At 43.4% G+C, this 25853-nt stretch overlaps 1 protein-coding gene across 2 annotated transcripts in view; it reads left to right on the top strand.

The window, feature by feature from the left end:
* The window catches only part of LOC147618822 (uncharacterized), a 121019-nt gene extending 105807 nt beyond the window's left edge, over positions 1-15212 (top strand). For both annotated transcript variants that reach the window (XM_086774493.1, XM_086774492.1), the window contains 3 exons: positions 6246-6376; positions 14599-14769; positions 14945-15212. In XM_086774493.1, the coding sequence (XP_086630619.1) occupies positions 6246-6376; positions 14599-14769; positions 14945-15070 (428 nt within the window). In that variant the 3' untranslated portion in view covers positions 15071-15212. The remainder of the gene's footprint in view (positions 1-6245; positions 6377-14598; positions 14770-14944) is intronic.
* Positions 15213-25853: the final 10641 nt, after the last annotated feature.

The following is a 25853-nucleotide window of genomic DNA, read 5'->3' as shown; positions in this document are numbered from 1 at the left end:
GGCTTAACTAAGGCAATTATGATCAAAGTTTGAATAGACCATACAAAATCATGGCTAGAAGTCGAGAACAAAAATCCTCATCTCAGAATGTAGGGTGATCTCAATCATGGGGCACAAAGGTGCCAAGGGAGTCTTGTGGGGTTGATGAGAAAAAGATCCCTTGATCCCACTCCCTCATGAAAACAGTGCGCATTGCGTGTGCAGATCTAGATGGTCCATGTATATGAGCCCATGTGGCCATAAGAGTGAATAATATCTCCCATATAGTACAAATGCACTGAGTGTCGCGTATATCTGAATGCCCTCAATAGCCTTTGTGCATTTGGCCCTCCAAATCTGCCAAGTTGTGATATTGGCAATGATCATCCAAGTAGTATCAATTCTTTGCAGACGTGGTCTATACTTTGTATGAGGAATATCCGATAGCATGCAACGTTGGGCCACACTTCTACATATCATTATGACGGTGTCGAGATCCCTGCCCTCAAAAATTATTTGTGGACTAGAATTAGTGAGCCAAGCAATAGCACCCCAAGTAACATAAATGGTATCTCTCCACAACTTGCACATAAGATTTGTTGGTTGATCTTGCTGATCTTCAACGGAGATTCTATTTTGATTTTTATAAGTGAATATATTGCTGGGTACTATGAGCTAGGAAATATTGAAAAGGCCCCTGAGAGGACAAGTGGTGAGTGTTCTGGTTGCCAATGATGCCGTAGGTACACCGATGAAGGAAAAATTGGAAATTAGGATTCAACCGGATATTTTGGAGGATTTGATCAGTGATAGTATAGTTTCATTAAAAGATTGTTTTAAAGACAGCTGAATCTGTGAAAAAAAAGGCAATTTTATATTGGGTGTGTAAGTGGTGTGACTAGTTTTAAGTTTGCATGAATATGGCTAAAACAGTGCTATGAGTCTCCCTGTAGAGATAGGACACCTCTCTGCTCAAGTTTTGGGAAAACCCCATGTGTGCCATAGTGCCCTCCAAAAAATCCCAATCCACTCTGTCCGAAACTTTTTCAAAATCAAGCAAAAGAATGGCAAGAGGCTGCTGACTAGACTTTGCCCACTTGACAGCTTCCCAGAAAGAAAAGATGTTATCAAATATACTCCTTCCTTGGAGGAACCCATTCTGGGTATCATGGATAGTCCTTTGGAGAATCGGCTGCAACCTTATACTCAAGGCTTTAGCTAAGATTTTATATGCAGATCCAAGGAGGGTGATGGGCCTCCATTGCTTAATGTCAGTCTTGTTCCCACTCTTGGAGATAAGGTGAATCAGCCCCTCCGTGAGGTATGGAGGTATCATACCCGACAACCACATTTCCTGAAGGGCAACAGTGACAGCATCTCCAATATGATCCCAAAAAAGAATAAAGAAGGCGGAAGAAAGACCATCATCCCCTGGGCATGAACCACTGGAAAGAGCATGTAGTGCGTGAAGAAATTCATCCTTTGAGAAAGGGGCATCCAGGGAAGAACACATAGCATCTATAATGAGCCTGGGCATGCACTCCCAAACTTTTTGCCGTGCCACATCTCTCTGAGGAGAGGACACCTCTACAATCAACAAAGACCGATAAAAATCTGAAGCAATACCCCTCACCTTATCAGGCTCAATCTGAACCTCACCCTGTGAATCCTGCAAGTACCTCACAGAATCCCTGCTATGGGAAGGCGTGTGTGCTGAAAAAAACTCTTTGTTGCATCTACCGCCCATCTGAGTCCAAAAAGCCTCGTTCGCATGAAAGGCGGTAAACTCAGCCCTCCTGTCCATGGCCAACTGCAGCTCTGCTGTAACTGTGGTCACGAGGTCTGTAATCCAAGATGCATGTGGATGCTTTTCATGTTTCCTCTGAAGAGCAGCAATCTTGCGCCTAATAGCTCTCCTTGTCCAGAGCCTCCTTCTTCTTGGACAAGGCAATGCTATGATAATGATGGCTGGTCCTCTCAAGAGCTAGCGCAATATTATGACGAGGATCAGGACCATCACAAGATCTCCATCTCTCTCTGATCTCAAGGAAGATGTCAGCATCTAGATTAAGAGAGTCAGGGATATGGACACGGGGAGAGGCCGAGCGAGCCCCAGGCTCCCTGAGACACAAAACGACGGGGCAATGATTGGATTTGGTGGTGCCAGGCATAATAGCAATGGTGCCTCCTCTGCCCAAGGACCAATCATCCACATAAAACCTGTCCAGACGTGCAGAGATGCTCTCATCCCCACTCCTGCGGTTATGCCAAGAGAAAGATAAGGAATTTGGCCTTCTCTGGAAGTCATCCTCAGTCCAGTAATCCCTACCAAAAAAAGAAAGCGTGAACCTCTCCCATGAGGTTCTTTCCAAAGGGTGTAAACCCCCTTCGCGTCCACCCTTCTTGTCAGAAGGTTGCTCAATGATATTAAAATCTCCTCCCACTATCCAATGATCAACCTGGGGAATGACATTTGTAATGGTGTCCCAAAAGGCCACCCTTTCATCTCTCACATTAGGTGCATAGATATTCAAGATTCCCAATTTCTGACCCTCATGCATGATCAAGATCCACTGCGCTCTAGCAGGGATGATAACACCGTGCCCAATAACACAAGGCATAACAGATGCTGCCATTGAAATGCAAACACCCCCTCTAGTCCCAACTGCCGAGGACCAGAAGGTGTGGCCAGAAAGCATCTTACCAGTTTTGCCACACTGAGATCTATCCAATTTGTGTTCCTGCAACAAAAGTACATCCATAGACCCTCCTGTAACAGCAGGGTGAAGCTGGTCCTTCAGAAGGCGCTTCCTACCACGGGTGGGAAGCCCTCCAAGGCTCTGAACATTCCAGGAGACGATTCTCATGGAAGAGAAGAGGGTTTGACCCCCGATCTAAGTTGACGATGGGCAGCCTGAGGACGCCTCTCATAATGCTGGAGGACGAGAAAATCCACGGGGCAAAGTCCACTGACATGCCCTTGTCCGAGGCCGTGCATAGTACCTGCATATGTACGAGAAACCTGTTCGCCCTGCGGGGCATCAAGGGCAATGGCATCATGCTGAAAATCCTGCAATACATGATCCCCACTGTGCTGAACATCCTGCATATCGCCCCCTCCAAGTAGAGAGGACTCAACAAAATCATCCTGAACTGAGATATCATCTCTCTGCAAAGATGCATCAGCTGCTGACACATCCCTCTGACTAGAAACATCATCTATCTGTACATGATCCGAGGAGGCCTTCCCATCAATCGCACCAAGGGGGCGGGCGTGAGACACAGCTCGCCACACCTGGCGGATTGAAGGACGGGAAGAAACCGGGAGGTGGCGCCTGAGAAGCACGCTTACAAGGTCTCTTGCGACCTCGAGTCCGAGGACAATCTCGAGCAAAGTGACCCTGTTGGTGACAAACCCGGCACTAATCGGGTTTACCTGCAATCTTCATACGTTGCTTCAAAGGGCCACAAGGGCCCGGAAGCAAAACATAGTCCTTAAAGAGCTCAATGTCACGGGCAAGAACTATGACCCTAGGGACAACATCCGCCGAGGCAGTGACCACCAGGGCAGAAGATGTCGGCAAGGCGTGGAGAGGGGGCACTTGAAGGACCAGCCCAAAGGTAGACCCGATGGCCTCTAACATAGGCCAATATGCGCGAGGAAGACTTGGGAATCTAAGAGTAATCGGGAAACGGTTCCGGTCTTCCTCAATAGGGTCAAAATAGTTGGAGTAGGGAAGAAAGAATTATCTTCCTCGGGCCCAATGGCAAAGGTCTGCCCTTCAAAACCTTTGAGGCTGCGTCCTCAGAATCAAAATCCACTTGGAAGAAACCTCTTCCAAGCAACCTGACATCTCGAAAGTGTGGAGCGAGGTCGGAGGGCAGAGCCGCCAGGACCCAATCCTGAGCCTAGAGATGGGACGGGTGAGATCCAAAGATTCTGGCAATGAGGGTCGTTTTGGAGTCTTTCTCTATTTCGGCGTAGAGGACCGCGAGCTCGGCTTCGGAAAAAACAATGGTTAGCCCGGCCGAGGGAGAATGATTAGCCATGATGCTAATCAAAGAAAAAGACCGACTTGAACCCGGATGAGGAGCAATCCGAACCAAGGGGAAGAGGCAGGCAAGGAAGTGGAGGAAAGGAAGAGAGGGTGGAAAAGGGCAAAAAAGAGAAAATAAAATAAAATGAAATAAAAGGAAGAAAAAAGAAGAAAAAGAAAAAGAAAAGAGAGAGAGAGAGAGAGAGAGAAGAGAAAAAGAGAAAAAAGAAAAAGAAAAGAAAAGAAAAGAAAAAGAAGAAAAAAGAAGAAAAAAGAAAAAAGAAAAAAGAAAAAAAGAAAAAACCAGGCGAAGAAGGGCGGGGGAAGGGCAGCGCAGCAAAGGCTGCGCAGAATGGAGGAGGCGGAGGAAGGAAGGGAGGCGGCAGGTGAGGAAGGGCTGGGCAGCAAGTCTGCACAGAAAGGAGGAGGCGGGGAGGCGGAGAGAGGAGGGGAGGCGAACAAGGAGAGCAAGAGGGGATGGAGACAGGAGACAGCAGAGCGGGAGGAAGAGGGGCGGGCAGAAGCAGGGGCGAACAACGGGAGAGGAAGGAGCGGGGGCGGAGGAAGGAAGGGGGGCGACACAGAAGATGACAGAGGCGGAGGTTCGAGGAGCTCGCAAGTTTTCTCCTTTTCAATCCCTACGCCCTCATCATCAAGTAGAAGGATTGTGACTTTCAATGTGATCTTGGGTGACCCAAGTGGAATACTCAACCAAATATGTCTTCCACTTAATAAAGAGATTTATAATTTATTGATGTATCGTAGCTTCTTAATCTTACGATCCACCATTCAATCACAAAACTAGCCAATTATTAAACCTTTATACTTCCATCAAGTATGTGATTAGGATCAGCCACATACTTCTTTAATAAGCTAATGTGAAACACATTGTGTGCTTTCACACTCTAGAATCTCAAGTATGTAATCTTGCTTTCTAATTCTCTTCAAAATTTTGAAGAGACCCGCATATATGGGTGTCAGTTTCTTAAACCTACCTAGTCTAAGAGAACTCTTCTTAGGATGGAATTTTAGAGATACCATTTTACCTTCTTTAAATCTAAGGTCCTTCTCAGCTTGAACCAGCAAGGCTAACACCTGTATTGGCAGGAGAAAACACATAGCCACCTAGGATGATGGTGATTGTGAAATGTGCTCGTAATCCACTCATGAGGTATAGCTGCATCGATTTGATTGATCCGTCTAAGACTTCCTCTGAGGTGCTGGGTGGATGCAAGTCTCTGATCCATAGGAAGACTTTTAAAAGTCTTCCAAGCAATATGTGTAGATGCACATCTCTCCCAGCCTGGCCACTGCATATGTCCAGACACAGCACCCAAGGTCGTCCAACCTCATCTCTAACAAGGTCATTCGGTATAATGGGTATGAGTCTCACCCTCTGATCTAAGAAGCCTCTGCCTCAAAAAAGGACTCATGCTGCTCTAGGCTTTGATAATGGCAATTATAAGTGGAGAGGAAGGTGCCCTATACTCTGCCTCGGTAAAGATGAAACATGAATAGAGCATCCAATCTCCACCACCATGAGGCGTACAACCGGAGATGTGAAACATTATTCTTGGAGGCTCAGTGCTTGGAAGGAAACCTATGATAGCTAACTTGGAAAGCAATGCTCTGCACTGTATATCCGGATCTACAATAATCATCCCCCCTCCTGTCTGGGGCGTATAACAGTCTCCCCCACGCAACTCTGGCCCAGGTGTCAAGTGTACCATTCAAACCTGACCAGAGAAAGTTGCGGACCAATCTCTGCAGCCTTCCAATGATGCATCCATGAGAGAAGCACCAACATGAGGCAATGAACCACCAAGCTGAGGCAAGCAGTACTTGGGTAACCACCAAGGCTCGAGGCTCGATCCAATCTCATAGAATTGCAATGAAGAAGTACTTGGTTAACCACCAAGGCTTGAGGCTAGATCCAATCTCATGTGACGCCAAGTGATCCAGGGTTAAAATGAGAGGAGCGTAGGTGTGTGGAAGGGCATGAGCAGCAGGAGGCAAAAATGACCATATGGGTCACTTTCTGATAAGAATATATCCTGTTAAACCTTTTAAATGGAAGTTTTGATGCTAGGGGAACTAATACCCTTCTCATCCTAAATTTTAGCCCCTTGTTTCTTCCTATCTTCCAATACTTTAAGCATAGTCTTAAAGTGTCCTGAAAAAAGTCACATTTAATTGATCATGCTTTTGTTTTTGCAAATCATTCTGCAGGAGTAGCAGGGCAAATTATAGAACTCATTTCTAAAAAGTATGATATAACTGCAATGGAAATGGTCACATTCAGCCAACCAAATGCAGCTGAATTTTATGAGATTTACAAAGGAGTCCTTCCAGATTTTCATGTAATCACCAAAATTCCCAATATCATATTTTTGAGAAATCAAATGATCAATTTAAGCATGATTCTAAAAGCTGTAAAAGGTGGTTGGATACTTGTGCACTATTTTTCTTACATGGCAAACTCGAATAATGATGATAATATTTAAATTAGCAGTTTTACATTGTGCGCTAACAGGCTATTCTTGTTAGTGCCTGTAAACATTCAATCTGCCTCACCCCGGGCTTCTCATGCCAGCCAAAAAGATTTCTTGGCACTCCCTGACCATCTTGAGGATAGTGGCATGGCAGTTATCGTTGTTTGGCACATGGCACACACCTTATACTGCCTTGCTCTTCCGGTAGAATTTCAGGCACCTTCCAACTGTGGCAGGCTGCCTCATAGACCTCTGTCATGGTCGCTACCCATGCAAAGGCTGGACCAGCCCAACATCGTCACCCCACTGCACAGCTGTGTTGTTCTACAATAAGCCAGACCAACTTCTTTGGACAAAAGCGTGTCACTTCTCTCCTTCAACACGCTAATGCAGACCTAGTAAAATGATCACAAGGTAGGGCAATTACCACCCAGAAGGAGTAGGTGATTTTCTTTGCAGGCTGCTCCTGCTCAGCTGGGTGGAAGGCCCCTTGTTTATCTTATGCTGCTGCCAAGCTGCCAGGGTTGCACATGTCAAGTCCCCATGGATCTCCTCGTAGAGCAATCCTGAAACACGACTCGAAACCTGCAAAACAAAGCCAAACAACGTGAAGGGGGTGCAAGCCTAACTCACCACCCAACCATGACGGCCGTGGGCAAAACCCACAAGTCTTGGACCCTTGGCTGTCCCCACCGAGCAATGAGCTAAGCTAACTAGCAAGACGCCCCAACCAATCTCTACCCCGTGACGTCCCATACCGCCATGGAGCTACCCTCACGGGCCTCGAGACTGTCGCCGGCCTCGATTGTGAATTCACCTCTCGTATTCGACTAAGCGCATCTGCTATACTATTCATGGACCCCTTTCGATAGGGTATTCCAAAATCAAAATCTTGCATTAATTCTACCCATCTAGCTTTTCGTCCTCTCAGATCATCCGCATCACACACATACTTGATTGACTGATGATCAGTCAATACCACAAACTTGGAGCCATAAATAATGCCTCCAAACCTTGAGAGCATAAATAATAGCATAAAGCTCCTTCTCAAGGGTTGGCCAACGAGATTGAGTGTCGACTAGCTTTCGACTCTTGAAAGCAAGAGGTCTATCATCTTGGAATAGAGCAGCCTCGATCGCATAGTCACTTCGTCAATCTCAAGAACATAAGGCTGACTAGAATCGAGTAGTGCTAAGGTAGGGGCTTCCTTGACTTTATCTTTCAAAAGTATGAATGCCATATCCAAATCATTATTCCAAGGGATAGGCTGATTCGACTTACGTCCACGACCTTTCAACAAGTCGGTCATTAGTAGTGTGAGCTGAGAGTACTCCCACATAGATTCCGAAGAATAACAACAAAACCGAGAAAAGAACGAAGTTGTCTCACTGTCTGCAGTATCGGCCAAGCCAAAACCTTATGGACTCAATCATAGTCAATGCTCAACCCGTCTCCTGTGATCTTGTGTTCCAAGTAAATGATTTCTGTCATAAAAAACTCCTATTTACTAAATTTAGCATACAGTCGATTCTGTCTTAAAATAGTCAAGACAATTGTGAGATGTTGTATAACATGATTCTCAAGAGTACGACTGCAGACTAAAATATCATCTAGGAACACAACCACGAACTTTCCCAAATATTCACGAAAAAGATCGTTCATCATTTGCTGGAAAGTGGCTGGTGCATTGGTCAATCCAAAAGGCAATATAAAAAACTCGTAATGGCCATACCTAGTTCGAAAGCTGGTTCTTTCAACGTGCCTTTCATGAATACGTATCTGATGATAGCGAATACATAAATCAATCTTTGTGAAATACTTCACTCCAACTAAACAGTCAATCAGGTCATCTGAGCTAGGGAGAGGATAGTGGTTCTTGATTGTCACTTTGTTCAGTCTCTTGTAATCTACACACATTCACGAGATGTTGTCATTCTTTCTCCTAAGTAACATAGACGCACTCCAAGGTGATTTACTTGGACGGATATAGCTCATCCTCAATTAATCTGCGAGTGTTTGGCCAACTCATCTTCCTCAGCCTAGCTCATCCTGCAAGGAGGAATGCTAACAAGTTGAGCACCAGGGACTAGATCAATACGATAATCCACTGCCCTTTCGGGTAGTAAGACCGATGGCAGCTCCTTAGGAAATACATCTTGAAATGAGTCAAGTAACTCCTTTAATTCTTTGCTTTCAAACACACTTAATTCATTGACATCCATAGTAGGTATGAGAAATGAAGAAAGCGGAATCAAGACACAGTGGAAAACAATATACAAAGAAGAATCCATTATATTTCTAAAATCAATGGTGTTTACAAGAGGTCCCCGAGAGGGATGTATACAATCACCTAGGATACAATACTGGGTGTTCCTATTTTCAAAAGAAAAAGAATGATTAGACCAATCTATCTAGACCTTAAGGATCTTAAACCACTCAATCCCTAATAGCAAGTCTACATGCTCTAAGTGCATAACATAGCACTCTAGAATATCTCTGTAGTCCTAAATCTGGATCGGTAGCTTCTCCATCTTTCGATCTCACACTTGCTGACCTGTAGGTAGGCGTACCTCATAGGTATGATCGCTAAGCATCATGTCCAGATCCAATTTCTGCATAAGTTTGTAATTAACAAAGTTATGTGAGCTTCCAGGGTCAAGAAGAATGTGGATTCTATGGCCATTCACTTCTCCATAAACTCGGAGAAGATCGTGCAAGCCAAAAACTTTAGAGTTGAGCAGACAATCAGAACATGAACTAGGGCGAGAAAGTACAGTGACTGAAGTATGTGTCAAAGACAACTGGTTTGCTGCCTTCGTCTTGGGTCTTGCGTTGGTCTTAGCACCCTTCTTCGGGTACTCATTACGCATGTGTCCTTTTTCTTTGCAAACGAAACGTCCCTCCTCCTTGAGCTTCAAAGCCTTGAGGAGACGGCTTTTCTTCGCTAGAGGCAAAGTAGAATTCTTCGAAGGTTGGTCCGAAGGCTTTTCTTCTGTCGTGCTAGCCATCGGCGCGGAGAACTTTTTTTTTGCTAGTTCCCCTGCTCAGTTACGGGCTTGGTTTTGGAAGAGACCATCGTATCATCATAAATGCGTGCAGTGTGTCCAAAGTTTTGCACTTGTTATTCTTAACCTGTAAACAGTACGAGTCTAGTAATCCTATTACAAAGAAACCCAAAAGAGTTGTAGAATCCATCTTCGTAGCTTTCATCTGCAAGTCTTTAAATTTTTGGAGGTAGACCTCCCAAGTGAGATTCTGCGAGGTCATGGTCAAACTGGCAAACTGAGCAACTATATCGTAGTCATCCTCCTTCTTGAGGAACTCTTTCTTGAAGACTTCTTCAAACTGTGCCCAGGTTGTTGGTTTAGGTTTGAGTTCTTTCCACCAGAGTAAAGCCTTGCCCGAGAGGAAACCTGCTACCAACTGAATCTTTTTGTCATCGCCATATGGATGAAACTGGAAGTGGACCTGCCACTTATGTAGCCACATGTCCACAATCTCCTTGGTACGTTGCTTTTTCTTGTCCCCAAATTGCTCCGAGGTAATGTTGGGGTCTAAAGCAAACACCAAGGTATCCATATCCCCGAGAGAGTAGACAGGGTAGTGGTCAATAAAGAGATGGAATTCTGCAAAGCTTGCATCTGCACAACGACCTATGCCTAACGCTCCATGAAAGAAGCCTCGAAAGTAACTTTAAACTCTCAAAAATCAAATTTAGTCACGAAATCTTCGAAAAGATCGCCATCAGCGGCCTCGGTAGTTAGCAGGTCTTCACATTTGGGAACGGGTTCCATCTCCGATTCTTGGGCCGACATTGCAAAGTGGAAAATTTTGAAAGTGTGGGGCTTTTACAAAAGCCATCTAGCATGGTTTTTTTTTTTTACAAAAAACAAAAAACACAAAAGCAACACACAAAAACCAACGCTTTTGGGAGACTTATAAAACGCCTAAAGTGGGCTTCTAGCCACACATCTCCTAGAGTTCTTTTGCTCCATCTCTTGCTGCAACCAGGCTTCTCTCATAAAAACCTTGAGTTTTTTTTTAAATTAAAAAAAACCACACTAGGCGTGTAAAAAAACACGCTGCTTTCGTTTTTTGAAAACCCCGTGGTTTGATTTTGTTACATTTTGAAAAAAAATGTAAGGTTTTCGTTACAAAAAACGGAAAGCATGGGGGGCCAAAAAAAAAACGTAAGGTAAAAACGCCGAAAAGCACCTGTCGGTTGCCCGCCACACGTTGATTGCAGGGAACAGCAATGAATCGAAAGAAATCGTTGCCCGACTGATCGCAAGGTCGCCGACACATTTTCTCACACACAGCCAACCTAACACAGAAAAACGACAACCGAGAACTCTCTCTCTCTCTCTCTCTCTCTCTCTCTCTCTCTCTCTCTCTCGTTGATTCACACAGCCGACAGGCTTTCTGTCCTCTCTCGTTCACTGATTCACAGCTGACTTGCAGGAAGCTCTTCACATGCTATTCAAATCAACAACCCTTACCAAGACCACATCTCGACCCAGGATCCAATGATGCAAACAAAAATCATACGCTGAATTTTGAAAAAAAAAACAGCATTATACATGAAAAACAGCAGTCATTTTAAACTCATACCTCTTTCTTCTCTACCTACCGACTTGCACGCTCTCCAAGGCATGCTCTAATACCACTGTCAAGTCCCCACGGATCTTCTCGTAGAGCAATTCTCGTGAAGGGGTGCAGGCCTGACTCACCACCCAACCATGACAGCCGTGGGCAAAACCCACAAGTCTTGGCTGACCCCACCGAGCCACAAGCTGAGCTAACTAGCAAGACGCACTGACCTCTCTACCCCGTGACGTCCCGGGCCTCGGTTGCATGAAGCAGGTGCACGTTTGCACTAGATCCAGGCTCCTGACCGTAGAGCCCTCACAAAGACTCGCGAGACTCTATGACCAACTGACTGACCTTGGCCACCCTTTTATAGGCTCTTGGCTGGTCACCGGGTGTCCACACTTGGGTGCCCGCCAATCAAGGCATCCCCACTTGGCCGCCCGCCTGTCAGTCCATCCCTAGCCCAACTCACCGATCAGCCTACCTAGCTCCAAGCTACCCCAAGTCTCAAAGCTAGTCTTGTGTGCGTGCTCCACATGGTAGATACACTCTGTGCACATGACAGCACAAGTGGTCCTTTTCCAATTGACATGAAGGGGCTCTTCATCCTTAAAATAGCAAGGGAGTAGTTATAAACTCCTCAATAGAGTACTAGATGGATCTTCAAAGAGATGCGAGCCCGTGGTTTTAGTCCTGCCTTTGAGGACAGATTCGCAAGCCAGTCTACTTCGTGCTTGGGATCATCTCAGGCCAGCCCTCAGACAGATTGTTCCAGTGGCCTTAGAGGAGCATCTTCGGCAGCCTTTGATCTGGAACCCCCTGATCCATTCACCCAGTGGCCACATGCTAGGGGCTCGACCGCACATATCTTGGGGCACCTTGAGCATGGGACCAGCCAGGTCTCTTGGAGATTGGGTTGCACACAGGCATTTACCTTAGGAGGAGCAAGAGACAGGCCTAACAGGGATCCGGGGTAGAGACAGGCTCCGCATCGACATTGACTCAGCTATTCCTCCGGAGTGGTTGACTCCTATTATAGACCCAACCCCCCCAATATGGCCAGGCGTGTTCACCAAACACGATCTTCTCGTGGCGGTCTATGGAGCAGATGAGGACAGTTGTCTGCTCACTTTTTCTATTGGATTACATGGCAGATTAGAGAGATCAGAGCACCCCTTGGGGGATTTCAGAGGTTGCACCTTGCAGAGGGTGAGGGTGATTGGTTTTCGGGCATGTGCATGGCACATAGATCCAGCACCGACCAAGGTGGCCAGGGAGAGATTTTGGCGGTTATGGATTTGGGAGTGCCGACCTCTCACGTGGTTGCAGTGGGACCCTAGAGAGTGGACGTGGCATGATCCCACAGATTGGATGGAGACTCTGGATGCCCCTTTCTTTGCATATACAACGAGGCTCAGCCGCGGGACAGATGTCGGAGACAGATGGCACACCGGCAACAATAGCACACTGGCAATCTCAGGGCCTATCACGACGTTTCCTTTCATATTTTTGGAAGAGGCTTTGGGACAGCTTTCGGCCGAGGAAGATCACTTTCTTCCTTTGGTTGACGGCATACAAGAGTCTGGCAGTGGGTACTTGGCTGGCAGTCGGAGGGCGGCCAGCAGCTTGCCGGAGGTGTGACCACTCCCAGGAGTCTCAACGACATTGCCTTTGGGATTGCCCAAAGGCTCAGCAGATTTGGCAGCGGATTCTCCGCATCTTTTGCTATGGATAGTGTGAGGATTTTATTGTTAATCCCTCATATTGTGTACTAATTACTACTTAAGTACTTAACTTAGAGAACAAGAGACTTTAGGAGAACACTTGAGAGAAGATTAAATTGAATTGATTAAACTGAGTACAATAGGTCTCTTATATAGGAGATGAAGAGACACATTTGAAGAGGCATGTCCTTTAACGAAAGGATATGACCATAGACGAAAGGGTACAACTTTAGGCTAAGGGATGTGTCTATTCGATGTAGAGGCACAACCATTCATCAAGGGATACAACCATTCGTCGAAGGGATGTGGCTATTCGACGAAGAGGTACATCCTTTGGCGAAGAGTCGCAACCAATCGAGGGCAGGGGTTCCCTTGGCTGGTTACTCTTTGCATCTGCAACACGAATCAGCAATGAAGAGAGAATCTGATACACATCACAATCGTGACAGATAGGGCAGCGACCCCCCGGATCATCACTTGGGATATTGTTGCTTGGGCCACTGAGGCTAGAGTGGTTAGGACTTATGAGGAGGATGGGGGAGGCCATGCCCTTCAGGTCTCCCACCATCGTATTGGAGTAGTACCAGTCATAGTCCCACCTGCAGGTGTTTGGCGTCCAGGCTCATGCCAGCGATAGGAGATTTGTAGTAGCATAGTAGTCTGGCACATCTGGCGTGCTATGCTACTACAAATCATTCACACCCTCCGCGGTCAGTGGGGGAAGCTGCAGGGAGGTTCTGACCGCATGCGGAAGCGGCGGGAAGCCTTATTAAGACTTTGGAGGCCTGGCCCTTTTCTCACAAATAGAGGCGGTGACCCCATTTGGCACTACAAACCACGTGTGTGGTTGTTTCCCCCCCCCTCCCCCTGTATGAGATAGCCTTCTCCTCATAGAGTGGCCAACCGGAGGAGAAGCATCTCTCCCCCTTATGATCACTTGTTTCCCGCCCTTATATGAGGCGAGTTTGTATTTAGCCCTTGGTGGTTGTACTTAGCCCTTTGTGGCTGTTTTCTCTTTGATTAATTGAAGGATCTTTTTCCCGGAAAAAAAAACTCCCCACCTGCATGAGGAATGTTGTATATGGGCCTTTACAAGTGTCCGTGAGACACCAGAAGCCTTGCAAGACCAAAGGTGTCCTGCATTTTTGATCTTTTCACAACGTTCAGGCTGACTGCTAATAAGAACTGGCTTGTGAGCCAAGTGGTTAAGGGATTGTCTTTGCGTTGTGGCTAGTTATGGTGGGCCTGCACTCCTCTTGGCGAGGACGGTAATGACAATTCCCAAACACAAGAAGTTTGTTTTGGACAAGTAATAGGGCTTTCTCATGGCCCAATTAACTTGGGCAGTGCACATTTAAGAAGACATAAAAGGCCAGCATGTTTGCAATTCCTGTGTACTAATTATGATGTGTATGGGCCATGAGCAAGTTGTACAAGAGAAAGCTAACTGGCACAGTTAGCATTTGGCTTGGCTAAGTTTACTGACGTAAAGCTGCCACAACTTGGCCAAGTTTACAGCAGCATGGGAAGACTATGTAACTATCCCCCATGTGATTTCAGAATGGTGTCCACCAGACAAGTGTGAAGCCACTCTAACTAGTCAAGTGTAGGTGTGAGGTCCTAATATCTCTCTTTCCAATCCAAGTGTGTTAATTTTTTGAGAGGGTTCTACCTGCCTACACTTGTGTAAAGGAACAGCAATACCATAGAGAATTATTTTCTTCAGATATCAAATCAAGTGGGAAATTTTTAAACTGTTGCTTGTTTTCCGTACAGGCAATGGTGCATGAGCTTGCTTCAGGACCCTTCATTGCAATGGAGATTTGCAACAAAGACGGTCATGGAAACCCTGTGAATTCCTTTCGAGAGTTCTGCGGGCCACCCGATTCACAAGCGTGTCGGATTGTCCGGCCTCACACCCTTCGGGCAAAATATGGCATTAACAAGGTCGGGTCTGATTCTCCCTTTAGTACCAGCAAGCATTCGTTCTCACAGCTTCACTGAAGATCCTTATCATTTGTCTGCAAAGGCTATTAATCATTAGACTAAGTATTTCTTTTGTAACCTAACAATTAGGCATGTTTTCATGCTTTTGACTGGATCATTTGAGCCCTTTTTGCAGGTTAAGAATGGTGTCCACTGCACGGATTTACCTGAGGATGGAGTCTTGGAATGCAAGTTCATATTTAAGCACTCTTTTAACCCATTTCAAGAGGCCATGGAATACAATAATCATAACTTGAGGTGAAATAGTCATGGCCATGATTTGAGGTTCTAACATATTTCCCAACATTTTCAAAGACTTCAACAAGTATGGAAGACAGAGAAACACCATGGGCATGTAATTACATCTATTTTATTTGATGCTAAGGTCATGTTTACTAAGAAAATAGAGTTTAATATGCGTAGGCCTCTTAGAATGCTTCATTCCCTACCAAAAGGTCATGCGTACAAAACCTCGACACCCACTTGAAAAAAGTGTGGTCCCTTAGGACCCATAATTGTAAAGCCTAGCACATGCCTTGAATTTTTCCAATACTTATTGTCTTTTTAAAAGTTTGGCGACTAATCTACTATTTTTATTACAACCTGGATATGTTGGTTACAACACAGACCCATCATCCGGCAAGTTACAAGGACGTCTCCATCGTAGCCAGCATGATTTGAACCCACAACCTTGGGGAATACCACAATCGCTCTATCCACCGTGTCGACATCAACACTTAATTTTCAATCAAGCATGAACCATCATAGAGTACATTTATTTAGATTAAGTGGGAAATAAAGGTTGATCTCATAGTGTCAAGGTCTCATAAGGTAGTGTGGATAGAATGTTATTTTGATCTTAAGTATGCAATCAAGAAGTAAACACCAAGGGAGTTCCTAGAGCTCCGTCACATTTTTGACAGCTTAACTTTGACGTCTTCAATTAAGAAAAGTGATTGCTAATGGTTTGTGTGCATGTAAGTTACACATCTAAAAACAAATTTATGCGTGTCAAGCTTTTATGAAAATGTATATACTTTTGATCCTAATATTATTTGTATTATGGTATTCCAAAAATAAAGAGATTATTTCTTATATCTAGTGCTAAGGTGTGCTAGGGTTGCGACATCAGGGGCTCCTTTTCACATATCAGGGGAAACATCCTAACATTGCCATAATCATTGCAAATAGTCAAACAACACTACTCTTTACCTCACATTGCAAATAGAATGTCTTAGTCAACAATGTGTAAGAACCACGAATTGCACAACCTCAAAAGATATATAAATTACTTTTGAGCTTTAATTACCTATTTATTCACTTCATTGCTCGCATTTTGCTTTTTTAATATTGAAATTAATGAACTTTGATGAAGTAAAGATGTGTGGGATGGTACAAGGGTATCTGCACATGGAATTTACCTAGGCTAATGCTTTTTTTAATGTGTAATTGAAAACATTCCCCTTATACAGTATACAACTTTTTACAAGCTTCACCACATGCAAGAGTCTAGCATAGAATGCGAACTTGGTTCCATTGTTTGAGTACTTGTTCATGAGCTACGATAATGCTTTTGATGTGATGTTTTCTTGTGTATTAGAAGTATAGAATGGTACTCAAGGTCATGCTTAATACTTTACCTAGGCAAATGCTTCTTACTTATGAGAATGCAAGTACGTGGTCCAATAAAAAAAGTGTTGCCTAACAACTAGTGTAGGTTTAATGCTTCCTATATGTACTAGGAATGTGTGTTGAAAAGTGGAAGAACTATTATAAGGACCACTTATCCACAGAGTTATATGCAAGAACAAACTCACATTCTTATAAGGAGTTTATGTGCTTAGTCCTTTATATACAATTCCTTGGTATTGTAGCCCCCAAGCATGATGGCTTACCTTAACTAAAGCATACATTGCTTAGAAGAAACCATCCACTATCGTCTTGGTAAAACATTCTTACTTAAAATTGTGGCAATGCCCAATGGTAAAGTTCATAAACTCTACTTGTTGAGACGTGAGTTCAAATCAAGCTCATCTCTCTCCCCCACTTCACCAAGGGGTGGGTTAAAAAGTGGTGAGTAAAATCATCCACATTTGCGGCATTGCTTGATCCACATTTGTCCGGCATGAATGGTTAAGCTTTAAGCCCTCATGGCAACATAGTCCATCTTGCCTCTAGCAAACCATCCTATACCCCTTGGGTGAGCTAATTGATTAGCATAAGCATGAGATAAAGGTGATGTTAATGATTTTTTGTTGTATAAACATAGTGTTTAAGTTTTAGCATCATCAGTATGATCACTAGTGAGCTATGTGGGAGATTCGTGCCTTCAAAAGAGGCATTTCTCTCTTTTAGTTGAAAATGACACCTTCGAGCCTTATCCTAAAATCTTTTTAAAAAAATATTCAAATTCAATATTTTACTCCAATAATATCAATTCTTATCATAAATTCATTTTTTTAAATAATTCCTTTGGCTCTATTCTTACCCCAAATTCAATATTTTACTCCAATATATGAGTAGACGTAATCACTACTATATGTATGCTATTCTTATATGACCCAAGCTAAGACTCTTGGTGTATGTGCGTGCATGAGTGAGTGTGTGTGTGTGTGTCTAAGGCAACTCGGAAACCAGTCGGCTGTGATCAACAAACCCGATTGTCTAAAGCTCCCGAAATATTGTCCATGCAAAGAAAGAAGCTTTGTTTATTAATTTCCTTGCCAATCTACCAAAGATCCATAAGTTTCTGGAAAAACGTACGCTTGGAAATCTAGCAATTAAACACACTTATAAGCTATGTAAGAACTCTTTGGCATTTGTGTAATTCTATAACAAGTGTGATATAGTATCATTCACGCATGAGCACTGTACGCATTTAATAGTAGTAATTTTTCTATTTGCCAAATATGTGCCAATAGAGAGTACTCCTGAATGTAGTACATCTCCATAGGAATAGTCTCTATTTGAGGGACCCACTCGTAAATTTTGACCTCCATCTGACATCGGATGGGCATGATGTCCTACCCAAACCCACTCTTCTTTGCATATGGGACCCTCTGTGCACTATGGAAAAAAGAGCGTGTGGCAACACACCGTCAAGAACGACATTCGATGGGGGTGAAACTTTGCGAGTGGGAGCAAAGCAGTCCCTTGGACCCACTCGGAAAGGTTGACCCCCATCGGACGCTGCATGGGCATGTTCTCACCCAAACGTACTTTTTTTTGCATAGGGAATCCCTTGGGTAATATGGAAAAAAGAGCGGGTGGCAACACACCGTCATGCCTGTCCGACATACGATGGGGTTGAAACTTTGAGAGTGGGGGGGTAGTAGCTCCATGGATCCACTTGCAAAGTTTGACCCCCATCAGCCATCGGACAAGCGTGATGTCCCAAACCCGCCCTTTCTTGCATAAGAGACCCCTTGGGAACTTGCACAGAAAAGAGTGAGTGGCAACACACCCTCACAACGAGGGTAATACTTTGCGAGTGGGGGGGGTAGCTGCCCCATGGACCCACTCTCAAAACATCCTAGTTATGCCTACCAAAACATTACCTAAACCAATAATACTGGTCGCCAAGGAGGGTCTCTGTGGATGACACCACAACTGAACAATCTACTCATAAACCCTTGCCACCTCTCACTATTCTCGAGGGTCGCAAAGAAAACAAAGCTTCAACATCCACAAAATATATGGAAGCTTCAATCCCCTCCACTTCAGCATCCAATATCCAAAAGACTCTTGATCCTTCTACCTCCACACACACCAGCAGGCACCTGCATATGAAAAGAACGAGCAAAGTCAATGAGCTACAAAGTGGCAACCCAAATCTACCTGGAAATGGGTTCCCAAAAATTCTCATCTATACTACCTCAACCGACCAAGAAAGAAGAACCACAACATAAGAACCGTCGGCGCGTAGGAAGTCTAAATTACAAGTTACCCCAAAATGGATCCACAAACACTTATTGAAAGCTCAACGCTACTACGAGGGTAACCATTGTATTTGGATACCAAAACATAAAAGTATACCCCTAGTCTCACTACTACCGCCACTTACCAATTCCCAAAGCTCCTCATCAATGATGGATAAAGGCTTCAATAGCTCAAATCCCAACAAAGGAAAATCTATTGTAATAGAACCTTCACCACCAACGCCCAAAAAGGTTTGGATCCCAAAGAGAAACCCTATCACACAAGACATAGTGATAGATGGTGAAGCCTCTACATCGCTAAAGGTTACAAAACCATTGATGGCTATCCAAGCCCCAACCCCATCGGGCTCCCTAGATGAGAGACCCACTATGCAATTATCAACCCCATTGCTCCTCAGCATTGGTGAAACCATAAGCTCCATCCGGTATTATGAGAGCCCTTTACCACCATTGAAGATGAAACTTGACCTATCACCACACCAAGGAACAAAAGGCATCCCTAGCCAACAAACATTGATGAAGCAAAGTTGGAAGGAATGGTTGCACAAAGCCTACAATACCTTCCGCCGCGAGGTCAAAGTATGATCAACAAACAGGAAGGGGGGAATTCTGATAATATCATTACTTTCTCCCTCCATGTTTTGCTCCCCGCCAAAAATTTATCCATATCAAGAGGAAGCCTGTTGGAAAAAGCTAGCCTATGACACTGTAGCTGGAACCAACAGTGTATAGTAATATAGCAACTATACACATACTAAAAAACCAACTAACCATACAAAACAAAGGGAAAAAAAAGAGAGAAGAATGAAATCGACTCTATTGTGACTACATGCCGTGAGCATGGACTTTTCGTGGACCGACACGAGTGACCCTATCCTAGACCCAGATTTCCAAGAATGGTACTATCGAGGACAGGTGAGTATTCTCCCTTTCCAGACCCACTCACACTATTTTTATGCACCACTAGGGGAAGAGATGTTGCAGAGCCACCTTTGCGGACCTATTCTACCTATAGTTCCATTCCCTTGCACCATGCATTACCTTTAGGCATTGCATGTTGTACGCAGCGTCTCACTTATGTTGGCAGTGTAGATTTCATTTTAGGCGCTACGGGACAGGACTATCGCAGTCCATGGTAGGAGAAACACCACAACGACACGATCACGAGAGTGTTCATTACCCAATGGGAGAACCCTAGTGAGATAGAACTGAACAAAAACAGCTTGCAAAGCAGTGGAGGAGGCCGATTCCACATCTTGCAGAGCAATGGAGAAGGCCGAGAACGTATGGACTTACACCATTAGATATGGCATATTCGTTTCCACTTCCTTCTTTCTTCTCTGGTATAGTGGCTTATTTCCTAGATAGCTTAGCTCACGGTAGCCACTTAGCTAACTTACCTATAGTCATCATGCCTTATCACAGTGAGGAGGCACTCAGACCATTACCCAGTAGACCGGAGGATACATATATATATGAAGCACACCCTAGTGAGGGAGAAAATCAAAATGACGACGAATCGGAGCATGCTTATGCACTATGGTTATCTAACAAAGAGCTTGCTAAATACTATGATTTACAGGTTATTGAGGTGCCATCATGAACCAAAATTACAACATGCGGTGGATGTGCAACCTCGATATGGACATAATTTTTCTCATTGCCCAGGCGTATTCTAACCCATCCTCACCTTTTGTTTACTATTTGTGATTCTCCATTTACTTTTTATTTGAGTGCTTGCATGCATTGCTAGGTATCTGGTCTATCAATTTTCTAGTTATTAACATTTAGGCATTGGTCCTAGTTCCATCTATCCTGAAATAGTATGCCAAAGGAGTATGCCAAGTACTTCACCTCCCTTAGTGTACCCTCTTTAGTTAGAATAGGGCCTCCTAGGTGGATTGTAAGGTGACACTAGGTTATTAAAAAAAAACCCCACAAAAACAAAAACAAAGCCAAAAAAAAAACCCACAAGAAGATAATCGTCGCGCCATGTGTGATCTAGGTAGGACTTTTGGCTCTTAGTGATGGAGCCTTGAGACCGTAGCCTTGATTTCCATGGGATGGGACCTTATGGCTAAAAATCTATCAATAAATGGCCTTTTTTTAAAAAAAACATCGCTGTGGCTTAGTGGAGGTACTTAGTGGTTCTTAGATACTCTTGTATGAGGTCTCTGGACCATTGCTTGGGTCTCTACAGGGTGGTGCCCTACTTTGTCTATTTTTAAATCAAAAAGCAATCTTTTTGGTTAATTATTTATATAGTTTGATTATTTGATTCTACGTGATTATCTACATAACCTAAAAACATAGTCTGATTATTTGATTCTACGTGATTATCTGCATAACGTAAAAACATACCGGTACCTAGTAGTTTTTATGCCTATTTACATAATCACACTTTATTTTGTAAGAATTATTTGTGTAATTTTAAGAAAAACACTAGCACTTAATGATCCCTTCAAAGTATTGTCCCAGTGGCATCGGAGGACGAGTTTGATTATTTGATTCTACGTGATTATCTACATAACCTAAAAACATAGTCTGATTATTTGATTCTACATGATTATCTGCATAACGTAAAAACATACCGGTACCTAGTAGTTTTTATGCCTACTTACATAACCACACTTTATTTTGTAAGAATTATTTGTGTAATTTTAAGAAAAACACTAGCACTTAATGATCCCTTCAAAGTATTGTCCCAGTGGCATTGGAGGACGAGCAGCCCGTATAGGAGGGGCAAAATCGTCATTTGTCAACATCATGTTGGCAAACGAATCTTCCATGGCCTTGAGTGTTTGCAGGGGCTCTTGCCTGACCTGGTGTGAATGTCGAGATTCAATGAGGGACGGCGTGCACTCAGGCACTGGGTCAAATTTTACAAAAATGGATGGCGGTTCAAGAAGAGCTTGGTATTGCTCTACCAGTGCTTGGGCCTCTCGAGGATGGCATTGGGATAGGTGGCCAACCATTTTTCTCGTTTGGTGAGTTTTTAGTAGGTTTCATGGGGGAGCGATAGTTCGGCACGATCATCACTCCCAAAGGAGGAGGATGTGGTCTTTGTTAAGCACATGCAGATGCTAACCCGATCGTCTCCATGGCCAACGTGCTTAGAGTGTTTTTTCTTTTGGGATGTGGCCTTCTTTAGCTTGGCCTACAACCGTGTGACGACATTCAATGGGACAATGGATATCTTCCCATGAACACTCAACACATTGAGGGATGGCATGCCTTCGACTCTGGAATGAGAAAATGATTACAAAGGGCAATTCTTATAGTAATGGTTAATTCCACAACCATGACATTGCGGCTGCATTGGCAAATGTTTCTTTTGAGGATATTCTACCACTCTATGGGGTCCATGGGGAAAAGGAAACACATAAGAGGTGGTTTCCCTATTGGCTGCGGGTGCACCTATAGTGTGCACAAGTGGTTTAGGGTCCATGTGAGGCACCGACAAAGGGAGATGAGGTGTTAGGGGTGCCTCGGGGATGGCAGAGCGCATGGGCTCCACAGGTTTAGCAGTGGACATGGTTTGAATCTTTCCATGAGCAATAGGGTGTGCTTGGAGAGGCAACGATTGGGATGGAAACATTGGTACTGGAGAAGGTCATGGTGGCGTGTTGTATTAGTTTAAGGTGGTGTCACTAGTAAGGCTTGGGGCCTTGGAGGAGAGGAAGGTAACGTTACAAATGAGCTTTCGGTTGTTATTGGTGGGGTGGCCAATTGTGTGGAATAGCTTTCTCGCATGTTGTCATCGAGAAAGATCGCCCATTTGCAAGCCTGATCAAAGGTGGAGGGTCCTTGACCAACAGGTGGTCGTGAAGCCTTGGATTATGCAAGCCCAAGAGGAAACAGTGCATTAATTGCCTATCACTCAATTTTTCCCTTACTTCGCAACGCGAATCAAGGTATTTGATGTGTGCTATGTAGTTGCGTAATGTTTCCTCAGGTTTTTGTTCCGATTGGAACAATTGGATGACGGGACTCCATTTGGGCCTATAGGGTGCAAATCCGAGAATGAAGGCCTCTCTCACCGCTTTAAAAGTACTTTTGTGCCAAGGGTTCAAGGATTGGAGCCATTGCACGGCCTTGCCTTCAAGGTTGAGTCCAACAAGATGTACTTTGGTTACATCGTCGAAAATTTCAAATGCTTGATAGATTTGGTTAAAGACCTCAATGTGGAATACAGGGTCTCCAACTCCATGGAATTTTGACAAAAGTTTAAAAATTTCAGCCCACATAGATTTGCATGTGATGTTTGTGGGTGCAAGTGTTGTGACACTCCCCTTCCTAGAGCTTGTGCCAAGCTCGGAATGGCAAGTTGTGGCACAAGGGGAGATAGTGCAAGGATGGGAGCTGGGAATAGATCCGTTGGTGGATAGAGAAGAGGGTATGTGAATGTGCTCGAGGCGTCTATCCACGCTGGGGTGCATGTATGGAGGGGCCCCACTACATGAGGGCTCTTCAAATATCGTTTTACTCTCCCAGCCAAACATGTGTGGCATGGCGACCACATGTGAATGTGCAATTGGCGCCAGGGTTCCATCGAAAGAAATGGAGGCATTCGGGGCATGTAACCATGACCAAAAGGTGTCCATGGTGTGCGGGAAAGCTTTAAAAAGCTTCAATGATGCGCGTGTAGGCCCGAAGTAGGACTTTTAGTTCACTTTTGCCTTACACGTGAATGTACCCTTAAGGTTAAAAGTGGTCTTTCAAGGCATTTTATGCATGTAAAAACGACCCTAGTGAGTCGGGGAGGTAGACCAAAAACACCTCTACAGATTTGAAATTTATAAATTAAAAAAAAATTGGGTTTGGCACGGCCGTACGCTTACAAGTGTACACCCATGGCTTTAGTATGGAACGACCGTGATAACTGTGGAACGGTCGTTCGAAAATTATTTTTATTGATTTTTTTTAAGTTTTTTTGGATTTTGTATGACCGTAAGTTTATAAGCGTACTTTAGTATGGAATGGCCGTGACAAGTATAGAACAATCATTCGGATTATTTTTTTTTTGATACGAACGTACGCTTATAAGCGTACACCCGTGGCTTTAATGTGAAATGACTATGGAAAGTATGGAACGGCCGTTCCAAAAAAAAAATTATAAGTTTTTTTTTTGCTTAGTACGACCGTATGCATATAACCGTACACCTGTGGCTTTAGTATGAAACGACCATGGCATGTGTGGAACAGCCGTTCGAAAAATAAATGAATTTTTATTTCTTTTAAAAAAAGTTTTTTTTTTGTTTAGTACGGCTATACGCTTACAAGCGTACGTCCGTGGCTTTAGTATGGAACAGCCTTGGCAAGTGTGGAACAACCATTTGAAACTACCAAAAAATATATTTTTTTTTAAAGTTTTTTTTTGGGTTTGGTACAATCGTACGCTTACAAGCGTACGACTCTAGCTTAAGTATGGAAAGGTCGTGTGGTAAGTTTTCTTTTTTGAACTTTTTTTTAGTTTTTTTATTTTTTAAAAAAAAAGTTTTGTTTGGTATGACCGTACGCTTACAAGTGTACACCCATGGCTTTAGTATGAAACAACCGTGATAAATGTGGAATGATCGTATGCTTTATTTATTTATGCCCATAGCTTTAGGTTGGTACAACCGTGGCAGATGTGGAATGACCGTGACAAATGAAATTTGAATTTGAATTTGAAATTTAAAATTTAAATTTAAAAATGAAAGAAAGTGAGTGGAAGACAACTAAGACCCCCTCATTAATGCTAAGTAGATGGGAAAGACCTAAAGTTAAAGGCTACCTCCAAATTAGTGGATTTCGAGTAATTTAGAAGTCCTCTAGCTTAATTAAAGATTAACTCTCTTAATCTCATTATTAATCACTCCTTACCTCTCTTCTTTGTCCTCAAATTACTCCTAATTCGTGAGAAGTTTAAGCATGGAGATTTGATAAGTTAATTAACAATGTATATGCTAACCCAAATATGAAATTTCACTAATTAATCCACTGAAAGAAAAAAATAGATTAAAAAAACTAAATTAGTGTAAATTCTTGTAAGACTTAATTAGAGTGAACGAAATATAGATTTGAGTCAAAACAAGTGTTTAGAATATTAATGCCACTCCAATTAATCTAATTACAAGAAATTAAACTTAATTTTTAAGTTTTTGCTCACTGTAAATCCACTAATCACACGAACAAGAGATTAGTGATAATTCATAAAAATTAAGAGATTATTTATGATTTTTTTTATTTTAGTTTGATTAGTGTTCTATCTAGTAATGCTAACCTACCTATGCAAAGGAATTAAGCAAAAGAAAAAAGATCAACCTAAAATTAACCAAAAAAAAAGAGTCTAGATTTAAGCAAAAATCCTCTTGATTAAGCTCTCTAATCACCCAAATCTCAAGTTTTTTTCACTCAAACAAGTGATGATCCTACTCTAAACACAAAGCTATACATGAATCTTAACAAAAAACATCATAAAACAACTAAGCAAAACATCAAAATACAATAAAAAATCAAAAAATCGCATGCCAAAGAGCTTATCAAGTACCGAGCTATGGGAGCTCCATCGAATTCGAATCAAAGATGACATAGATAAGTAGCGGATAGCACTCCGCGACGACAACGCCAAAGATGTTTAAAAAACCCTATCCTAACGTATCGTGAGAAGTTGCCTATTCGCCGAGCTCGAGCATAGCTCCAGAGTTTCACCATAACCACTCGTCATCGTCACACCAAGACGGTTACTCTAATACAACGAATGATGAAAACTCTCTCGCGAAGATCGTGTGGGATCTCCACGCAAGAGCATAACGTTGGTTAGCCTAATCACAAGAGAGAGAGAGAGAGAGAGAGAGAGAGAGAGAGAGAACAAGTGATTAACAGTAATCACTCTCCAACCCTAACGCCAAGACACCACATATGCTAGGTTAAAGTTGCAAGAGAAAGAACACTCCATTTCTATTGCACAAATAGAAGAATGAGTTACAAATATGAGAAATTGGCTTTTATAATTTCAAGCCTTTTTCCACTAGACCACCCGGGAGTAAGCGATCCGAGGCACCCAAAACATAGTTATAAAGCATTTTTCTATAGTTTAAAGATTCTCTTGTCTGTCCTTTGAAG

This window comes from Cibotium barometz, chromosome 34 (genome assembly GCF_041138505.1).
Source record: "Cibotium barometz isolate CiBa-2024 chromosome 34, ASM4113850v1, whole genome shotgun sequence".
Classification (NCBI taxonomy): domain Eukaryota; kingdom Viridiplantae; phylum Streptophyta; class Polypodiopsida; order Cyatheales; family Cibotiaceae; genus Cibotium; species Cibotium barometz.
The sequence above is the reverse complement of the archived record's forward strand: the minus strand, read 5'-3'. Positions and strand labels throughout refer to the sequence as shown.